Here is an 18,732-nt window from a genome sequence, read left to right as displayed (position 1 = left end):
TGTAAGAGAGAGAGCGAGAGAGAGAGAGAGAGAAACTATTTTTGCAAGCATACGATATCTCTAGCGTGTCCGACGATGGATAAGGGATTGTTGGGACGAATCTGCATCTAATAAATCACATAAACTCATCAATCCGAAATCGAGTGGGCAAAAGGGGGTTTAAAAAAAGGGGCCAAACCGAGAAGCCAAGCGTCAGGCACACACATACACACACACAAACACAGCAAACGTTACGAAGTGACGAATGGTACGAACGGTGGATCGATTTTTGGCTCACGGTTATTGGATTCCCGCACCCGGGATGACGGATCGGTGTAACGGAATCTGAGCGAAGTAATAGACCGAGAGAGAGAGAGAGAGAGAGAGAGAGAAGAGAAAGAGCATGGAGAGAGATATGCATAAATGGATTGTGCCCATCTAGCTACCATCAATGGTACGAAAAAGGGCTAGAGGAACGCGAGACAGGATGGACTGTCTTTAGCCTGTCTTTAGTGGTTTCGGACATCGGACATCGGACTGTGAAATAAATCATCCCTGCGCACCCTAACGGTCCGGCGTAGGAAGAGAATTGCTTCCTAGAATTGCCTCAGGTGCTGATGCAAAGCATGCAGCAAGCAGTCATCTGTACTGTGACAGTGAAAAAACAACGGGTGGAAGAGAGGAGGTCCTGTGCAATATGGATGCATTAGAAGGTGGGTTTTTTAGGTCTTACCTGTGGTTGGGCAGGTCTTAATGCAATGATTATTTTAAATCGTACTAACTTCAACATTTTCATACACACTCCGGTATTTGTCTGCTGATCAACAGAACGCATCATGGACATGAGTTGAAGTTGAAAAAACCCTTTTAACGGTCCTTCTACACTTCAGCATGTGGATGCATATTGATTAGACCGGACTCTGCATATTATGTATTTGTCCAAACCCATACCCATTAGTTCGTCAAATATTAATGCTCAGGAGATAGAGGAGTGTGTGTGCGTGTGTGTGTTTGCGATTCGATTGCCGAGATTGCAGATTGTGTGTGGCATTAATTCGCTTGAGGGATTATAACGTTTTAAGTTCTCTTCCTTTTTTTTGTTTAGTTTGCTCCATCCTTGTGCCTTTAACTCGAGCTGTGTGCATTCAAAGATTTCCATTTCTATGTTGGACCGGACCGGTTCACCGGCGCTGCTGGGATGGAATATTTATGTTTCCATTTTCATCCATAATCGATAGTTCACACTACTTTCGAGCTCGTCGTCTGGACTGAACGTTCGTGAATATGCAAACGGGCACGTCGGCTTAGACATGTTCCAGTGATGTTTTCATTTTTCAGAGAGAATGTTGAATTTTACATTCATTTTAAATCAATGCTTTTTATAAATGTGTTTTTTTATTTGTGAACTGAGAACTAGAAGCACAACATAGCACCCAGCAAACCCATAATGCACCGTCCATCGTCCTTTACTGGGTACGCGCTCGGACACAAATTATGTCTTAAGGCAACGCTTTGCTGCATGCAGCACCCTGCAAAAACCCATCTCACCGGCGAACGGGAGGCACTTGTGAGCGATAAAATCCCTTCTTCGCCAGTTCAGTTTAATAAATTCATAACGGCAACCCCTACGGTGGAACGGTCACTTTTCGCGATCGGAATGCTTCGCCCTACCTCTATCTCCAGCGTTCATACCGTGCGCATTGTCAGACAAACGGAGAAAAATGTGCAAGAATGTCGCTGGGTGCATGCATGCATGCGTTCATTGGGTGTATATGAGACAAAAAGGAAAGCAAAGACACACACACACACACACACGCACAATAGGCACCTTCGGAGTAGGAAATAACTCCGATCCGATCGTGACCATAACGTCGTCGCTGCGACCGGCCGCCCATCGGCAACGGATCTCGATCAACGCGCGCCGATTACCTGACGAAAGCGAACGAGAGAGAGAAAAAAATATATCACAGAATGAATGTCTTAAAGGAGGTCCACAGTGCGCCCCAAACACGGCAAAGGAATGAAATTAATAACTCATAAGAACGCTATTTAAATAATTTTGATTTTTAATTAACCTTCGGCTCGATGATGACGATGACGATGAGGACGACGTCGGTGCACCCATTCGTCGGTCGTCTACGACGCGCCTTTTGTGTGTTGCCTTGTACGGCAAATCAAGGGAATGAGCTCCTGGGCTGGCGTCTGGATGCGTGGTCACAGGACGCAGGGTTGGATTTTATTGTCACATCTTCTCGATTTTGATTTTGACTGACGCCCTGCGCAAAGTGGCGAAAGTGCGGACAGGGACGGGAACCGTACGCGCTTGACGACTTCGAAATGACAGATCGATTGGGCGACATACAGGACACATACATTCGGATGGAAGGCGGTTCCCTTGGGACGGTAAGGGAGTACCGTCCATGGGTGCACGTTTGCACGATTGAGAAGTTAAATCATGAAGTGATCGTCTGGTAAAGAAGTCGATCTTTTGGGCGATCTCGTCTGATCGGACGCATTCGCGCCCGGAATGATGAAAAGGAAGCTAAGACTGTCCCATCGCCGTAAGAAGCTTCTTGTGGCGAAGGTGTATCTGATAATTTATGATGTGCATTGGCGGTCGGGAAAGGCAAACAAGTATAATTAGAAACGACAGTTAACGGTTCGGTAGTAAAGGGCTTGTAAAGGGCCCTGTTCTCCTTTAATGGAGTGGTCATTCAGACGGACGACAAGTCATTGTGTTTTTGCTTAGATTTTGAAGATGTTGTTAATGGTCGCTCAGGCCGGTACTAATAAAATGAAGATACATCTAAAAAGAATTATGATGATAGTGGCATTGAGTGACAACATCAATTGCAGTAACACATCATGCTGGAAGTCACACAGATTACAGAAGAACAGAAAATTTATTAAGTACATTAACAACGGTGGAACTTAATACTAGCTTAGGTTTGAAGGCCTCGCACAAGCAAACATGACGTGTTTTGTAAGGACAACTGATTGTTCATAAACATGGCACTCGCGCAGCAATCGATTAAATCTACAAAATAACGTTTATGCATGCAATCAATACAATTGGCGAACGAACCTGCCATTGGATATGGCCTAGCCTTTTTTTAACTAAAAATTATCCTCACCTTTTGCTTACAAACTAGCGAGCTATTGCACAACCCCAGCTCAACGATTAAAATCTTTTAATAACAGAAACAATGCGTCGATAAAATCGATAACATGCAGAAACACTCGCTAACGGGTAACAATCACACCTTTCTCTTTATGGCCGAATAATAAATTATTAATTATGACGGTTAAAATTGTTTCACATAAAGCTATGATAATTGCTAAAAGCCTCGACGGCATCGGGCACACGGGAGCTTCACTTGCGCACTTTTCTTGCTGTGTGTTTTTCACGAATGTAAATTCGTTCCTGTTGTTTCGCGGCTCATTTGCTGCTGCTCACTCCTGCCGTTACCGATAAGGGGACATTGTTTGTTTGATTTACTTGGCTAATCTTGGCTCTCCAGCACTGTTGCTCGCTTTTGACCAGAAAAGCGATCCGGAATCAAGATTGTTCCATTGTACAAGGGTTATGCATTACAATGGTTTGTTGTGGTACAATGTCGCACTCCTTCGGACTTCGTAACATCCCTCCAGTTTCTTCTCCAATAGTCACAAATACTAGAAATTGTACGAGTTTTGGTGAGCTTTCTTTGGTGCTTGCACCGCTCCCGATCTGAGTAATGTGAATCAGGTTCGCTTAATTGGCCCACTGTCTCTTTTCTCCCTAGGCGATGAATAAATTTAACGTTACGATCAATTTAAACTTAAATAATATCGAGTCCTTCACACAGGGCCTGAAAGGTACTTTATGATACTTAAGCGTAATAGGGCTGATGCAGCATCGTAGGAATTACCTCGTTGATGCTATACTATCGTTTCCACGAACAATTCAACTTCCAGTGAAATATATCCCTTTCGGAAAATCGATCTCCTCGGAAATCCTTCCAATGGCAAACAGGATTATGATCCTTGCCGGGCCGGGGTGAAGCTTTAACCCATGACCGAAAGGGAAAGCAGTCGATCAATCTCCAAGAAAAGGATATCGCCCGCGTTTGTGAGGGTCTCGCGCGAGTGCCTGACCGTCACCGACAGCTTGTGGTCGACTCAATCGACTGCCTGTCAGGATGAAAGGGACATGATCACTACTTATCTTGATCAAAAGAAAATGACGATAGTTTCTCCGACAGCATTGCGAGTGGCGTATCCAGGGGCGGTAGATTGTTGATTGTTTTCAGCTCCGGAATAGGAATGTTAAGCTGTAACGAAGAAGGGGTACTTGACTGAAGAAAGGCGATAGGAAATAACGTGTTAGTTGACACTATTAGAAGTCATTATTACATACCATCTTGCTGGCATCCGAGCGCATGGAAATGTTGTCCAGGTTTTGTAGAGAATCACTCCAGACAGGATCCAGCCAGAATGGAAGATTCTTTGGAATGAAACGATAACAGTTAGCAAGGAGGGAGATTACATATGCTGAGGATAATATTGTTACCATTTCTGTCGGAGTATCGGGTTTTGGTGGCTCCCAGTACGCGGAAACCACATCCATCATAGATTTGCGGGATAGCGACAAATCGGTTAAATGTTCACCCTTCTTCTTCCAATTATCTTGACATTGCACTCGTGGATTATGCATGGCCAATTGATCTGTTAGTCCTTTGGTAGCAGGCATTTTAAGCGACTGGAACACATTTGTCTGCTGATCTTGTGGAAAGGCTGATGAAAACTTGTTACTATTGCTATTCGTGCCCATTAGCCCCTGAATACCATAACCGTTCGGTAGCGGGTGGATGTTTTCCTTATCAAATTGAATGCCAAATTCGTTGGAATGCTGTCCCATCAATGGTCCGTGTGCCATTGTTGAAAGCATTGATGGATTATTGCCATTGCCGTAATTATTGTGCTGAAGCGTGTTCTGTTGCATGCGATTGTTTGCGTAGTAAGAATTCGGTGGTCCTTGCTGCTGTTGGTTGTATTGCATCGAATGTTGCTGTATAGCTTGCAACGGTTGTGGAGCAGGTGGTTGTTGCGGAACTTTAAACAAAGGATTTGCATAATCATTGCCCCCCGAATGGCGCTGCTGCTGGTACTGTGTGTTGACCATGTTACGGAATGGTGCCGGATCTTTAGGATAACAACCTCCAGAAGGTATGGGAGCAGCTGGATAGCGAGTATCATTGGCTACATTTTTGTTATTTTGAGCTAGGTTAGCCTGTGATGCATACATCATGAAAGAGCTTTCTTCTAATGTATTCAATGATTTAGATACTGTGTGAACGAATCGATAGTTATAGTTACCCATGTTTACTAGTTACCAATCAAAAAGCGCATACTTACAAATACAGTCACGATTTAATTCAATATCACTTTTTTCCCCGATGAAAGTAGTATTGCTAGCCACAAACACGTCCGAAAAAGCGTTCAGTACAGACACCAGATTGGGAAATCCTTTGGGAAAAGAGACAAGTAGAGAACGAAAATCGAAAAGTAAAATCCGGGCGTTCTTTTAGAGAAGATCATATTGCTCACCAAATTCAAAGCACGTTCCTAACGACACATTCATGGCCAGTTTTAGATCGTACACGTTGATAGACGGTCGTTGTTTGACCACTTGCACCATTCGCATGACAAAATTCATCAACGCCGTCAGTGACACCGTTTGCAAGCCCTTATCCATTTCAATCTTTCGTATCGCAGAGCAGTCCCAACAAATGAAAGAATTAAATTACATTAATCGATGCGTTGGCTCGTCGCATACACAAACATCATCGTAATTTGCACACGTCAGCTGAATGCAAATCGCGACTACGACCTTCAACTTACGGTCAGCGCATGTTTCATATTGCAAATATTCTTTTCGTTCAGGAACTCCTTGAATCGTAAATGATAGCTACGCACCAGCTCCGAGAGGGAAATGCGATCTTTGCGTGTCTCCGTCAGCACCATACAAACGGCGTACGTTCGCATGCGAAAGGCAGGATCTTCGAGATGCGATACTACCATGTACTCACCGCCAGACTCAAATACTTCGGTGTACGGTAGAGCTTTTATAGCGTCGTACATATTGCTGAATCCTAGGCAGCCCGGTTGAAGCTGATAGCCGTATTGACTCTTGTGAATGTTCAGAATAGCCGACAGCCGCACGACAGTGCACGGTTTACCAGTGCATGTCTTGATGATCTCCTGGACCTGCTCCGCGAAGATACGTAGCGCAACCTGATAGTTGAGATAAATCTTACGATCCTCATCGTTGGTTTGCTCCATCTAAAAAATAGACATAAATAAGAACTTAGCTACTGCCACCATCTAATGATGTATTGTAAAGGATTCGCCAACACACCTCAACAATTCCGCTTATTGCTTCAAGCAGATCCGCTAGCTTCAACAGTCCATAATCGCTCAGACGACACTGATACCCAAAATGATAGTGGTACGATCGAACAAACTTCTTAAACAGTATCGAGAACTGAGGCGCTTTCCGGAACAGCTCCACCACTTCACCGGCAAATACACTTGTCTTGTCCAGCTCGGGTAGAGTCTGTTTGCGTTTGACGATCGAAATCATCACATCGTTGTCGTTGTGTACCTTTGTCGTGATGGAATTGCTGTACACCAACCCATCCACAATGTCGTACAGATTGCACACACCGTAGTCGGTCACGTCGAAGGGCCGATTTTGAGCATGCATGAATACCATTGGCAGCTGGGACAGCAGTATCGACTTGTTGGCTCGGTTGCGCAAGATCTTTAGCAGATCGTTCGTGAACCGGCGTATCTGTGTGCGATGGGTTAGGGTAATGTGACGGTTTTCACCATCTCCCATTACTTGCACGACTGGTGAGAGAGCCTCAAACAGTTCGATCAGTCTCGTGTATCCATAGTCCGCTACCCGACATTGTTTCCCAAAGTGGTTATGATAGGCGGGAATGAAACGTGTAAACTTCATCGTGGATTTAGGTGACATCTTGATCAGCTCAACGACCTCGCGTGAGATCTGTTGAAGGAACTCATTGGATGGACTTTTCGGCATGTAACGCAAATTTACGGACCAAGCATCTAAGAAACCAAAAGAAATGCTGTAAATAAAAAACACCTCAAACACCTAGAAACATTGCTTTCCAGCTTACCATCGTTATCCTTGGTCGAGTTCTGTTCGTGATCCATCCAGGACAGCACTTTAATGCCGAAACTATTGTTCGCTATTTGTACTCCCCGGATGCAACACAGCAAATGCTCCATCGGCACACCATTATCGTTGGGCACAATCTTTACCTGCAACTCATGCTCGATGCAGTACAGAATACTTGCCACAGGTATGTCGTTCTTGTGAGACTTGAGCAGCGAATACACAAGCGACTGCAGCTGATTAATGGTCATCATAACGTTTGGCAACGGTTCGACCTCCTGTTCAGCCCAGCCCTTTTCCTTCTCCTGCTTAAAGTGATACATACAGTACGGGACACTGTGCTGCGACGTCTCCACGAGCGAACTGTTCTTCAGCGTATCGATCAACACCGGTTGGAGCGAGATGTGCTTCTCTTCGTTCTTATCGAGCGCTATCACGCACACATCCTGCATGCGGTACAGGTCGAGCACACTAATGGAAGACTTGAAGCGTGATTGAAACAGCTCACGGAAACGGTTGATGGGCAGGCTACAAAACGGGACATCCTTCAGTAAACCGGCCACCTGGCAACGCAGGGCGGACGATTCCGCCGAAGTAGGATCCTTGATGTACGAAACCACCATACGCTTGTGGCCAATCTTCTTACGATGCAGATTGGCAACCACTTGTTTGGCACACTGTTGAAAAGACAAAAGGAGGACAAATTAACACCGCATCTAGTAGGCTGTGGCATGCCAATGAACTTACCTGTGCCGTGGGTACTTTAACCTTCGCCAGCGAAGGACTTTCAATCGTCAGCGAAATAACGGGAGTGATGGGTTTCAGCTGACACATCAAGAACTGGTGCATCTTGTGCTCCTCGATGGACGAATCCAGATTGCTAATCTGAAGCACTACCATCTCCTTCTGATCGGACGCATCCACACTCGCACTCAGCAGTGCTGCAGACAGTGGCTGCGATGATGATGATGGTGGTTGTGGTGGCGGTGGTGGTACTTGTGGCACCGGCGACACCGAGGAGCTGGATGTACTGGAGCAAGTTCCCAGGCCACTGCTCGTGTTAATCGTACTGCTGCTACCGGTGCTGACCATGCTGCCACTGTCGTTCGAGTAGTTGCTCTGATGTGGGCTGCTGCACCCGCTCTGATTACTGCTGAAGAAGGTGGAGTTCTTACCGGAATCGGAATAGCTGCTACTGTTCAGCGACGAGTTCAACGACTTATTAATCGGCACCGGCACCTGGCTGAAGCAGGTGCTAGCGGATTGAAACGCGGACGACAAATGTGACTGTGGTTGCTGGCTTTGTTGTGCTGGAGGTAGAAGCGGCTGCGGTAGGTTGCTTTGATTCGTAGCACCGCCGTAGTTGCTAAGGGTGTTGTTAGCGTTGACACCTCCGCCGTAGTTGCGGCTTGCGTACGGTGCATAGCGCTGCTTCTGAAGATTATTGCCATACATTTGCGGTACAAATGGTGCAGATTGCTTGTAAAAAAGAGAGAAAATGCTTTAAAATTAACAAACAGGCTGCTTCTGGCGGTTGAAAACGCACCTGATAATAATTAGAAAGCTTCGTATTATAACCACCCTGCCCATTGTAGGACTGTCGCGTGTTGGGCATCTTGGTGTTTTCCCAAGCAGCCAAGCTTACCACCAGATCGGGAAAGGATCGCATATCGTAGTACGCGTTGGCGGTACCGTTATTCATGGTCACAAATTACGAGTTGAGCACCACTGCAATGGAGGAAATGCATCGAAAGGACGCCATTTTGAAAGCCTTCAACGAGAAACCGGTCAACCTTACCTTTAGCAAGATGACACAAAATTGTTACAAGAGTAGCTTGTTCTTCTCTTCAAAAAAAACGGCAAACGTTAAATCGTACCTAGCTACTCTAGTTCAATAAATAACTTTACAATAAACGCACGCACAGCACAACCTACTTTCACACGTACGCTCAGAAGTCTCGGAAGACTTGCACTAACACGCAACAAACGATACTAAACTAAACTTTCAACTTATTTGGTTCCTGCACACAGACGTCCAAACCAAAGGACGCACGATACGCTAACGGTAAATGGTTAAAATCAAGGGCTTAACCTATCTAACTACGAACGAAATTACAATGGTCGCACTGGAAGGGTTAAAAGCACACAACCGTACGGGACTCTGCGCGTAGTACGGGGACGCTGTAACACAATTGCACAACAATCACTATCGAACAGGCGCCTCGGCGGTCGGACAAAGGAGACACACACGTGACAATGGGAATGTTGCGAAGAAAACAGGTGGATACGAATTGAAAAAACGGCAGCTTAAGTTAGGTGATACAGAGTTAAAATAGGAAAGGAAACGGGCCTAAAAATACGGGCCACTATGCTAGCAAGCTGGGTTGCTCCCGTGAGTGCCGACGAAGCAATGTCCTGCCAGTGGCTCGGGAAGTGGCAATTGTCCTCCGGCAGCAGCTTGATCAGGTGATCGCACACCTACAAGCGATAGTGTGCAGGTGCGATAATACGCAGTGTGTGTGTTGGTGCTAAGCTTTAGTACAAGCAATCGTTACAGCGTGTGCTATTTGAATACGTTTAAGCACGTTTAGATTTTGGGAGAGAAATGATGTGTAGTTCATGTGACATAGGGTCAGCAATTTCTTCTTTTTTGACCGAAATAGCTGACCCAAATATTGCCGATGAGTGATAAAGTGACGGACAATACCTCATCATCTACAACGCGACCTGAACAGGGCTGGCAAAGAAAATTCACAGCATAGAATCTATCAAGGTCACACGGGGAACGTGCAATAAAGTTGTCAAAACGATCACCTTAACAGGCTCAATGTTTACACCTTTGCTTGTCAGCATAACATTGTTCTCCCTGGATATTATGTTACCGTGCAAGAAACAACACTCCCCGCCGTCACAATGATGCGGCCAGCGCTGGGAATGATGCTGCTCACTTCCTACAACAGCGGGCACAGCATTAGCTATCGTTCATCCCCAATTGTTCATCAGCGTTCATTAGGGGCGGCGATAATCTCAGTCGAAACTATCGACAATTTAACGCCACATATAATACGCGCCTTCACGCCTTTGATCTCTGAAGACGCGCGCACCGCATCATGCACCCAACGGTTTTCTTATCGCCGGACGATCGATCGATCGCGGAGGTCAGAGGTACGGTACGCGTTTTCCGGCATTACACTGCCTCCAAGGTGGTCAGCAACAGCAAACAGCAAAGCGATTGAGGGAGAGCGAGCAAACGATACAATGCCGGCAAAAGAGCCCTTAAGGTGACTTACGGTTTTTGGGGGCTTTCGGGGCGCTTATCGGCTCTCGTTTATCTATTGCTATTGCCGTTTCTGCTTCCACGCGGTGGGCTGGTGTGCGGTTGCTCAGATCAATCCGTGTGGTGGAATTAATCGAAATCTATTGGTGCTCACTGAGATCTTAATCGATTTCGTCCGAGAAAACAGTGCGCTGATGAAGCTGTATGGATTGGTATGGTGCGCAGTGAGAGCGGGAGAACGAGGAAGATGTCTGCACACGGCGTTCACACATTACCAATATTTGTTTCCCATGCAACCGGGGTTTCTGGTGGCTCGGAGGGTGTTCAAATGAAAAAGGCCGCCAACCACATACCACCCGGCAGCTGATCGAGTGATATGCTGAATATCTAATTGAAGCAATGGGTTTGCGTTTGAAGTGGCCAACAAATGAAGACATCGAAGCACGTTTCCTTTGATTGCTTGTGTTAAAACCAACACATACAGTATTTTTGTCGATTATTTAAGCACTTTCTACAGCGCTTAAGCCTACTTGCCGCTTCGATACCAAAGATTTCGTCGTTTTCGCGATTCAAACCGGACGCCGGCTACCCTTTTCGCTCGAACCAGGACCAACGCATCCTTTCGATGGTCATAAATTTTACGCTTCGCTGAACAACACAAAGCAACAAGGGGCATCCTTGTTTCACAACCCCAAAGCAAAAGTGCCATTCCACTGACTGAATTGACCCCTAAAAACGCTGGCACGCGTTTGAACTGGTAAAAAGGTGGTTCTGGTCTGCTGGCTTTGGGCCGAGCAGGGGTGGAAATGGTGGACACCATGACGGGCTTCCAGGGCTGGATCCCTTCTTCTGTGTAAAGAGATCAATTTGGATCGTGTTTATCGTGCAATTCGATCTGGGTAATTTCGGTCCAGTGCGGCGTCCCGCAGGAAACTACCCGTTTTTGTGTTCTAACCTTTCCGATCAGTTTGCTAGCCCATTGACCGCTTGTTTAATAATGTGGATATTTCTTGTGGTAAGCTCCAATAATAGAGCACACAGTTTCTTGCACTGGTGGACAACCGCAATGCCATATCACACTGCGTTCCTTGCTCTGCGGCCGAATTATCAAGAACAATTCCCCTTCTCCGTCCCACTCCCCCGGCCGAAATAATCCGACAGCAGAATTATTGGATTGTAAGATGTTGGGTTAAAAATAGCTAATCCTTTTCGCGGTTTTCCTTCCCCGTTGGAAGGAATCATTTCTGCCGCACACTTTCCTTCCCACAAACCCACACGCAACATGATTGTGTCGATTTTTCCACCCTGTAGTCTTGCGTCTTTGGCAGCATTTTGTAGTGGGAAGGAAAGGGAAAGAAAAAAGTCGTTCAATTATTCATGAATTTCGATTTCGGACGACTTTGCAGCTGCTGATCGTCAAACTGATGCTGCTCGTGCTGCTGCTGTGAAGTTGTGTAGGTGGGATACATTCCTCTGGTTGTTGTCGGGGCTGGAAATCACACTTGACAGCAATTCCAAACAGTTCAAGTGATCGGTTTTCTTTCGCATTTGGCCGCTTGTTTGCTTCATCCGTTTTGTTGGTGGAAGGTAAAATCGTTTGGTTGTAATCGGATTGGAATTCAATTTGCATCCGACGGTGGGTTGGTCGGGCGCAGTTCGCAGTTCGACACTGGTAGAGAATTGCATTTTCGATGCTTAAAGTAGTTGGTTTTGTTCGTATTAGTCAGTGGAATTAAATAAGCGTCTTTCTAGGGTTCGTTTTCTTAGGAGCAAAAGTCAATTAAGCATGTTTTCTAATAGTAATTCACACACAGGAAGCATTACTTCGTAATGTTATGTGTTTAAATTATGGAAAATAAATAAAATTCATTTTTCCATCGAAGTTTATTCCGTACATATGTATGCATATTGCTTCAAAACCAACGCATCTTCTTATAAGTAACTGTACGTTAGGTGCATCGAACCATAGCGACACTGACTGACGCGTTCAAGTAGAGTCATGAATATTCAATTGTCCAAATATTCGTACCACCACGCACAATACACCACCGAAAGCAGCTGCCATCTTTGCTTCCTCCTCCAAAGGACGCCTTCCCGAAACAAGCCCAACGAGTCCTGTTTCTTACCAAATCTTAAGATCCGTGCTTTTGAACACATCGCTCCGCTTTAAAGCAGCCCCTAATGCAGTCCCTACAACACGGACTCACCGATGCGCAAACGGGCACCCCAGCGCAGTAAGGATGGCTTCCGACATTGCGGCCTCATCCCATCCCTCTGCTCCCTGGCAAGGATCGCGATCGTTATGGTTGATGGTGCACTATGCTTCCACCGCTTGCAGTGGAGCGAATACACGCGCAAGGGTGCTCTAATTATGACCCTAACGCGTCCATCCCTCCCTGCTTGTGCAGTAAAAGACGCGCAAAGGACAACAGTTGGTCAGCACAGCACGCCCCGGAGAGATCGATCGGTCGGTCGGCTCGGTGATCGAGATCCCTTGGAAATTAACAAACGCGAGGGTGAAAACAGGACGAGACAAGTCAGTTAGACACAAAAAAACGGTAACAAACCAACCGTCTGCATCGACTGGCACGTGTGTGTGTGCTGGCGAGGATTCGGCACACCGTCTGTTTGATATGGTTCATTACCTGTCATCAATCCCAACCGGAATCGACCCCCACACAGGACACACGGGACGCATGGCCGTTCTTGCACGAGCTGGAGCGGGTTGATTGTATTGATTGATTGTAAAACTGTCGTCGATAATTGAATTTGCTGTCATAAAAATTGAAAATTTATGAGCCCGCACGACCCCGTTGGCGAGACAGTTGGTCGCGATGTGTGTGTGTGTTTGTCGTGCACATTCCGTCACTGGGTTCGATTCCTTCGTACGAGGACTTCCATTTCGCCACCCTTTACGATCAACGAATTACCGTATCGAATGTAAACAAGCTAATAACACTCGTAATAATATGGCTAATCCGTGGTCGTGGAGGTGAAATCAATTGGACGTGGTCGTCGGCGTCAGTGGTGATGATGATGAGTAGTCAGGACGACCTTTTGTCGAGTACAGGACCGTAAAGTGGTTCAACAAGGGATTTTTATGTGGCGTATCCCGATGTCAGCAGGTCACCGATAGCGATAAGCTCTCTCTCTATGTGTGTGTGTTTGAGGTTGGAGGCTTGATGAAGGTAAAAATCTGTCCAGTCACTTTGGGTTAATCAACGGGAATCGAAAAACGCCTAATGAAATAGTATCAGAATTTTACTGTCCTTTTATTGGAAAACGATGATGCGCAGTTTGGAGGAATTTGATATGAAATGAAGCATTTATATCTTTTCGATTGAGAGTTTACATTACTTGCAGTGAATATAAAGCGTTCTTTATTTCTTCTCCCTAAAACAAAGGATGCAAAACCCTAAAACATAGTTAAATGAAAGTTGTTATGCTTTATTTTTGCAATTCAAACAGCCATTAAAGTGCAAACAACTCAACTCAAGATCCTTGAACGTAAAGGAATTTATTCCACTGCATGGACGTTAGTTCTTTTGTCCGCAGCTCGGCATCATTCCAGTGAACAGTAAAAACAGAAAAAAACTTTTTGTTCACCTTTCCTACGTCCTGCATCCCCACACTTAGAAAAGCTCTTGCGAGGTAGCAGTTAACACCTACTGTCTAACGGCACGTTCTCCAAACTATTCTCGCCGCACATCGCCGCCGTCTGCGTCGTCCTTTTTTCTTTGCGTCGTCCTCCGCACGCGCGCGCTCGCACGCACCGCAACCCACACCGTTGCCCCGTGTCCACGCGTAAGACACTGTAGCGTAATTTAAGTTTACGCGTTCTTGTGTTGTTGTTTTTTTGCTTCTTCGCTATCCTCTTTATTCCTTGAAGGGGAGAGAACTCAAGACAGATGTTTCACGGTGCACGGTGAATCCTTACAAGCGGCTGTGATGTTTTACCTTTCACAGCCCCACACAGTTTGCTGGCGAAAGATAAACACAGAAGGTGTGCGAACTGACCAAACTGGACGCCGGGACAGCACGCGATGCTTCTTCTTTCTGTGTTCACCCTACGCCCAGGACCAACAATTCTGACTTCCGTCCGTAATGAACGCTGATCTTTGGAGACCTTGTTAACCTTTGAAACACATTCCTTCGCTATCATTGCGTACTTGGGAGCAGTAATGCTTATCTATTTATGGTTCAATTGCCATCTTTTCAATTTTCATTCACATTTATTTAATTTCGTTTTCTCTGGATGGAATCCCCAACATCATTTCCTTATTGACGATCACCATCTCGAGCACAGCAAGCTCGTCTGTTCACCCAAAACATTAAGGCCTCAAATCACAATACACATACAAGGAGCCACTGTGTCGTTGCTAAGCAATTTTTGTCTCATTTCAATGCCTTTTTCTTTCCCTTTCCCTATGATTTTTCCCGTTATTTCTCGTCAATATCCGAGCTCGAGGGCGGAAATCAATGCGAAAAAGGCCTCCGTTTGGATGATCCAAGCACCGTTCAATCCGTAGCGAACCTATCAGCAAGTTATTGTTGTCGTGACCTTTTCTCCCCTGCAACCCAAGCGACACTTCAGGCGCCCCATCATCCATCATCAACGCGCTCCATCGAATGAATCGATCAGCGTGCAGGCGACGGAAAATAGAAAAGACAAACGCCGGACACGTGCGACAGCAACGCGCTAATGCGATTATCTGTTGAATGTGTCCCGCCCGTAAGACGGGGAAAGTTTGCTACTCCCACGATGACACCGTGTAACTTTACTCACCGCCAAAGACGCCCGGTTCGCGACGCATAAGTTAATGGGCGGGATATTAAAATTGTGCGATGTGCCGGTGTGCCGGTGTGCGGAAAATGCGGCCGTGCGGAACACATCCCAACATAGATTTGCTCTGCACGACGTTACGGTTCATTAATGAGCGAATGAGCTAAACCAATTACGATGGCGGGAAGGGAGCAGGGCCAATGCTTTGCGAAATTGCGAAAGTGTGCCAATGTGTCGATAATAATCCGTTTATGAAAATGGTCAGAAGCGGGCACGCTGCCGGAATGCTAATTTCCGTCACGAACAGGGTCGAATTTGTTTGTTTTTTTTTTTCGATTAAATGCTCTACTAACTAAACAGTAAACGTGAATGCTGAACAGTAGCATAATTTATCCTTCGATTTTGAGGTTCATTTGCTCAAAGGTTCATTCGTTCGATCAAAACATTGATCCTGTTTCCGGTATTTTTCATTCGATTCTGCTTATATTTAGCTCGTATTCCAACACAAAAGAGAGTGCTCCTCCTTTGAACTTCATCCATCCTCATGCACGCTTTGGCACGTGCTGCCAGGGGGAATCATCCCTCTATCGCTTCTTCTCTGTATCCTTTTCTTTCCGGAAGGAATTGATCGTGCGTGCCATCTCCCTTGCCATTCACCCTGTGGTTACATTGAACATGTGTGTCCGTCCGTAGAACGCCCTCTCTCTCTCTCTCTCTCTCTCTCTCTCTCTCTCTCTCTCTGACTGTCCCCTTGTGCTACAAAGGGACATTAACTTTATACTGCAGGATCGATCCCCTTTCCGTGTTTTGTAGGATCAGGGAAGCGTGGCACGATCCTGAGGGCTTCCCCATTTCGCTCGCCGTGGATCGGGTCAACAACATACCGACGCAGTTCACTCCCGTCCATCGTTCTGTGCAGATCAACCACTTCACAAAAGTGGAAGAAAGCGTTTGTCTGTGCCTTAAGCCAACAAAAAATGGAACACTACACAATGATGGGCATCGACAGGATAACGACGTACGGGCATATCACCGACAGTAGTGCTGCTGCTGCTGCTGTTAGTGCCGCTGCTGGTGTCACTTACTTATCACACTACCCAACGCCCGACACTTCCCTCTGCCGGAGCAGCTACAGTGCATCCTCCCCGGGCACAAGTCCATCGGTGTCCGGGCCCGATCTGAACCACACCAACTTCGGCCTCTCCTTTGCGGACGTAATGTTCGATGGCGAATCGTTCGTACAGATAGACTCCTCCGATCTGCACATCTTTGGATCCGGCCCAGCGCAAACGCTCGGTGGCACGATTGATCCTTGTCCGGTGCAAAGTCACCCCAGCTCACCCTACCCACCGGAAGAGTCGCGGAACGGACGGCCAGTTGAGACGAAGACGTGCACTGCCAGTTTCATATCTACCCCGGTGAGCCGCACTACCGACCACCGTCGGCTGTACAAGACGCGCAAATCTATCTCGGCGGGTAAGAAGGACTGCACACCACCGAGTCCGACCGTGCTGAAGAAGCGACGGCTAGCGGCGAACGCACGGGAACGCAAGCGCATGAACAGTCTGAACGTTGCGTTCGATCGGTTGCGCGAGATCGTCCCTTCGCTAGGGCCGGATCACAAGCTGTCCAAGTTTGAGACGCTTCAGATGGCGCAGACGTACATTAATGCGCTCAGTGATCTGTTGGAGCGCGGTGCCGATGCAACGACCTACAGTCTGTTCGATAGTCTTGAATCGAGGGTCGCGTCCAACGATACCAACAATAACAGCAGTAGCGGCGTGAATGGGCAGCAGTTGCTCGGGAGGGACGATGACTCGCTGGACGATCGATTCTTGGACATGGGATATGATGTGATGTGAATGTGGGGAGGTGGCTGAAGCGTGCGGGGGGCACCACGAAAGTATAAATCAGTGATATTAGGAAGCTTCAACCCGTTTTGTGGTCCGCCGTGTGCAGTGCGGTACGAGTAAGCAGTGCTCTAGTCCTAAGCGAAGTTTGTTTTGTCACTACTCTGCCGAGTGGATTTGACCGATATTATAGCGTTGTATTTAAGACACAGCTGTGTGAATGTATATTAGTGGGATACAAATAAAGAAGAATGTAAAATTGAATGATTTATCTAAACTATCTAAATAGCTTTACGGAGGTGATCTATTTCCACCAGAAATTTCGCACCCGAAAACTCGATTCCCCACTTTTGCCAATTTAATTTACTCCCTTCACTGACCGGTACTGATCGCTACATTTTACCGATATGAGTCCCTCCTCGTCCCGTTGCTTCCCCAAAGTTTCAGTAAATTTAATCGAAAAAACGGCACTGGTTCCCACTGGAGCGGCAACATTCAATCAGCACCGTATCCGGAAGATAAGTAACAAAACTCGCACCTCACGATCCCGATACCGCCCGATCGATCGATTGCAGCAGCGAATTCCAGGCACGTCCACACACACACGCACACACACCCGACAGTTCCGGATATTGATTCTGACGTATTTGTTTGACGTATCTAGTGCTGGGTATTGAGTTTTAAAGCTTCGTACAGCAGCCCCAATAACCGCGGCATGAGAACGCGCTCGCCCAGCACTCATCATTGCGCCTACAGGGGCAATTTGCTATTGACCCTGGTACGATATGCCGTGTCCCATAAAGTCCGTCCAACCGAGTTCCCATGCTGTTTCGGAAGTACACGCAGTCGAGAGTTAAGGGATGGGGTGAGGCTTGGTCCCGGAAGTTTTGTTGTTCCGCTGTGATCATGTGCTGTTCGTCCCCGAAGGGAGTTTCGCTGCGTCATCATGATTCCGATGGAAAGGGGCAGAGTGGGATGGGAGGGTTTTTTTTGTTGTTTTGGGAAGAAAATGCGAGGAATTTCAATAACACTTCCACGGTGCAGAAGAGTTGAGCTGGAGTGTTTGAACTGAGCCGCCAATCGCCACCGTCGAGTGTCTTACTGGAGGTAAGATTGAGCAACGATTTTCCAACCCTCTGACCGTTAAACCGTTTGTTCGTGGAATGTAACGAATGTGGGACAAAGGGGGAGCCAGTTGGGGAAGCGACGGAGAGCTTGGTATTTGACAAGCCCTGAAGTATTTGAAAAGGATTAAGGTTAAGGTGAAGGTGTCAGGAGAGGGGTCGGTATTTTCAGATGGCTATTTAGGATACGTTCAGAAAGTTGTGCTCTATTGCTAGTCGAGTTACAGATTTTGCGTGTAAATCTTAAAGCACCAACATCCCTTTTTAAAGCACTCTCAGCTAAAATATCAAACATTGGAGGAATCTTTCACACAAACAAAGCTCTTCCGTACGAGGATGCTCTTCTTCCACGCGATTTATGATGCTGATTCACGCGTTTCGCCCAATCGGATTGGGCTGTTGTTGTGTCAGATTACGAGTGCTATTTCAACGTTTTCTGTGCCAGCTTCCGTGCTTGACTTTGCGTGAATCAATATTTCCCTATCGGCTTTTCCGCGAGCAGCTTTTCGCCGTGCAAACATCGCTTGGGCTAG

At 46.6% G+C, this 18,732-nt stretch overlaps 2 protein-coding genes across 3 annotated transcripts; one reads left to right on the top strand and one right to left on the bottom strand.

Moving 5' to 3' along the window:
* Positions 1-2,863: 2,863 nt before the first annotated feature.
* On the bottom strand, positions 2,864-9,579 carry LOC120902840 (meiosis regulator and mRNA stability factor 1). 2 transcript variants are annotated; one of them, XR_005739491.1, is made up of 12 exons: positions 8,964-9,579; positions 8,712-8,893; positions 7,913-8,644; positions 7,167-7,842; positions 6,380-7,095; positions 5,863-6,303; positions 5,569-5,722; positions 5,377-5,487; positions 4,532-5,307; positions 4,379-4,465; positions 3,891-4,292; positions 2,864-3,760 (listed from the first exon to the last, which is right to left on the bottom strand). XR_005739491.1 is itself a non-coding variant. In XM_040311877.1 (11 exons), exons 2-11 carry the CDS (start codon positions 8,865-8,867, stop codon positions 4,179-4,181), a joined length of 3,963 nt encoding a protein of 1,320 aa, XP_040167811.1. In that variant the 5' UTR covers positions 8,868-8,893; positions 8,964-9,579; the 3' UTR covers positions 2,864-4,178. The 2 variants fall into 2 exon arrangements, 1 of the variants encoding a protein (XP_040167811.1); XM_040311877.1 differs by having other exon boundaries at positions 2,864-4,292.
* Positions 9,580-16,217: 6,638 nt separating this feature from the next.
* LOC120904966 (basic helix-loop-helix neural transcription factor TAP-like) lies at positions 16,218-17,087 on the top strand. Its single transcript, XM_040315536.1, has one exon. It carries the CDS (start codon positions 16,218-16,220, stop codon positions 17,085-17,087), a length of 870 nt encoding a protein of 289 aa, XP_040171470.1.
* The last annotated feature ends 1,645 nt before the right edge of the window (positions 17,088-18,732 follow it).

This window comes from Anopheles arabiensis, chromosome 3, assembly GCF_016920715.1.
Source record: "Anopheles arabiensis isolate DONGOLA chromosome 3, AaraD3, whole genome shotgun sequence".
Classification (NCBI taxonomy): Eukaryota; Metazoa; Arthropoda; class Insecta; order Diptera; family Culicidae; genus Anopheles; species Anopheles arabiensis.
The sequence above is the reverse complement of the archived record's forward strand: the minus strand, read 5'-3'. Positions and strand labels throughout refer to the sequence as shown.

What these genes read in the sequence shown, in the direction of transcription:
- LOC120904966 (XM_040315536.1), top strand. Translation starts at nt 16,218, where the DNA reads ATGATGGGCATCGACAGGATAACGACGTACGGGCATATCACCGACAGT.
- LOC120902840 (XM_040311877.1), bottom strand. Translation starts at nt 8,867, where the DNA reads ATGAATAACGGTACCGCCAACGCGTACTACGATATGCGATCCTTTCCC. An exon ending in CAATAAGCGGAATTGTTGAG is followed by an intron (nt 6,304 to 6,379) that starts GTGTGTTGGCGA and finishes TCTATTTTTTAG; the next exon opens with ATGGAGCAAACCAACGATGA. An exon ending in CCGATACTCCGACAGAAATG is followed by an intron (nt 4,466 to 4,531) that starts GTAACAATATTA and finishes TTCATTCCAAAG; the next exon opens with AATCTTCCATTCTGGCTGGA.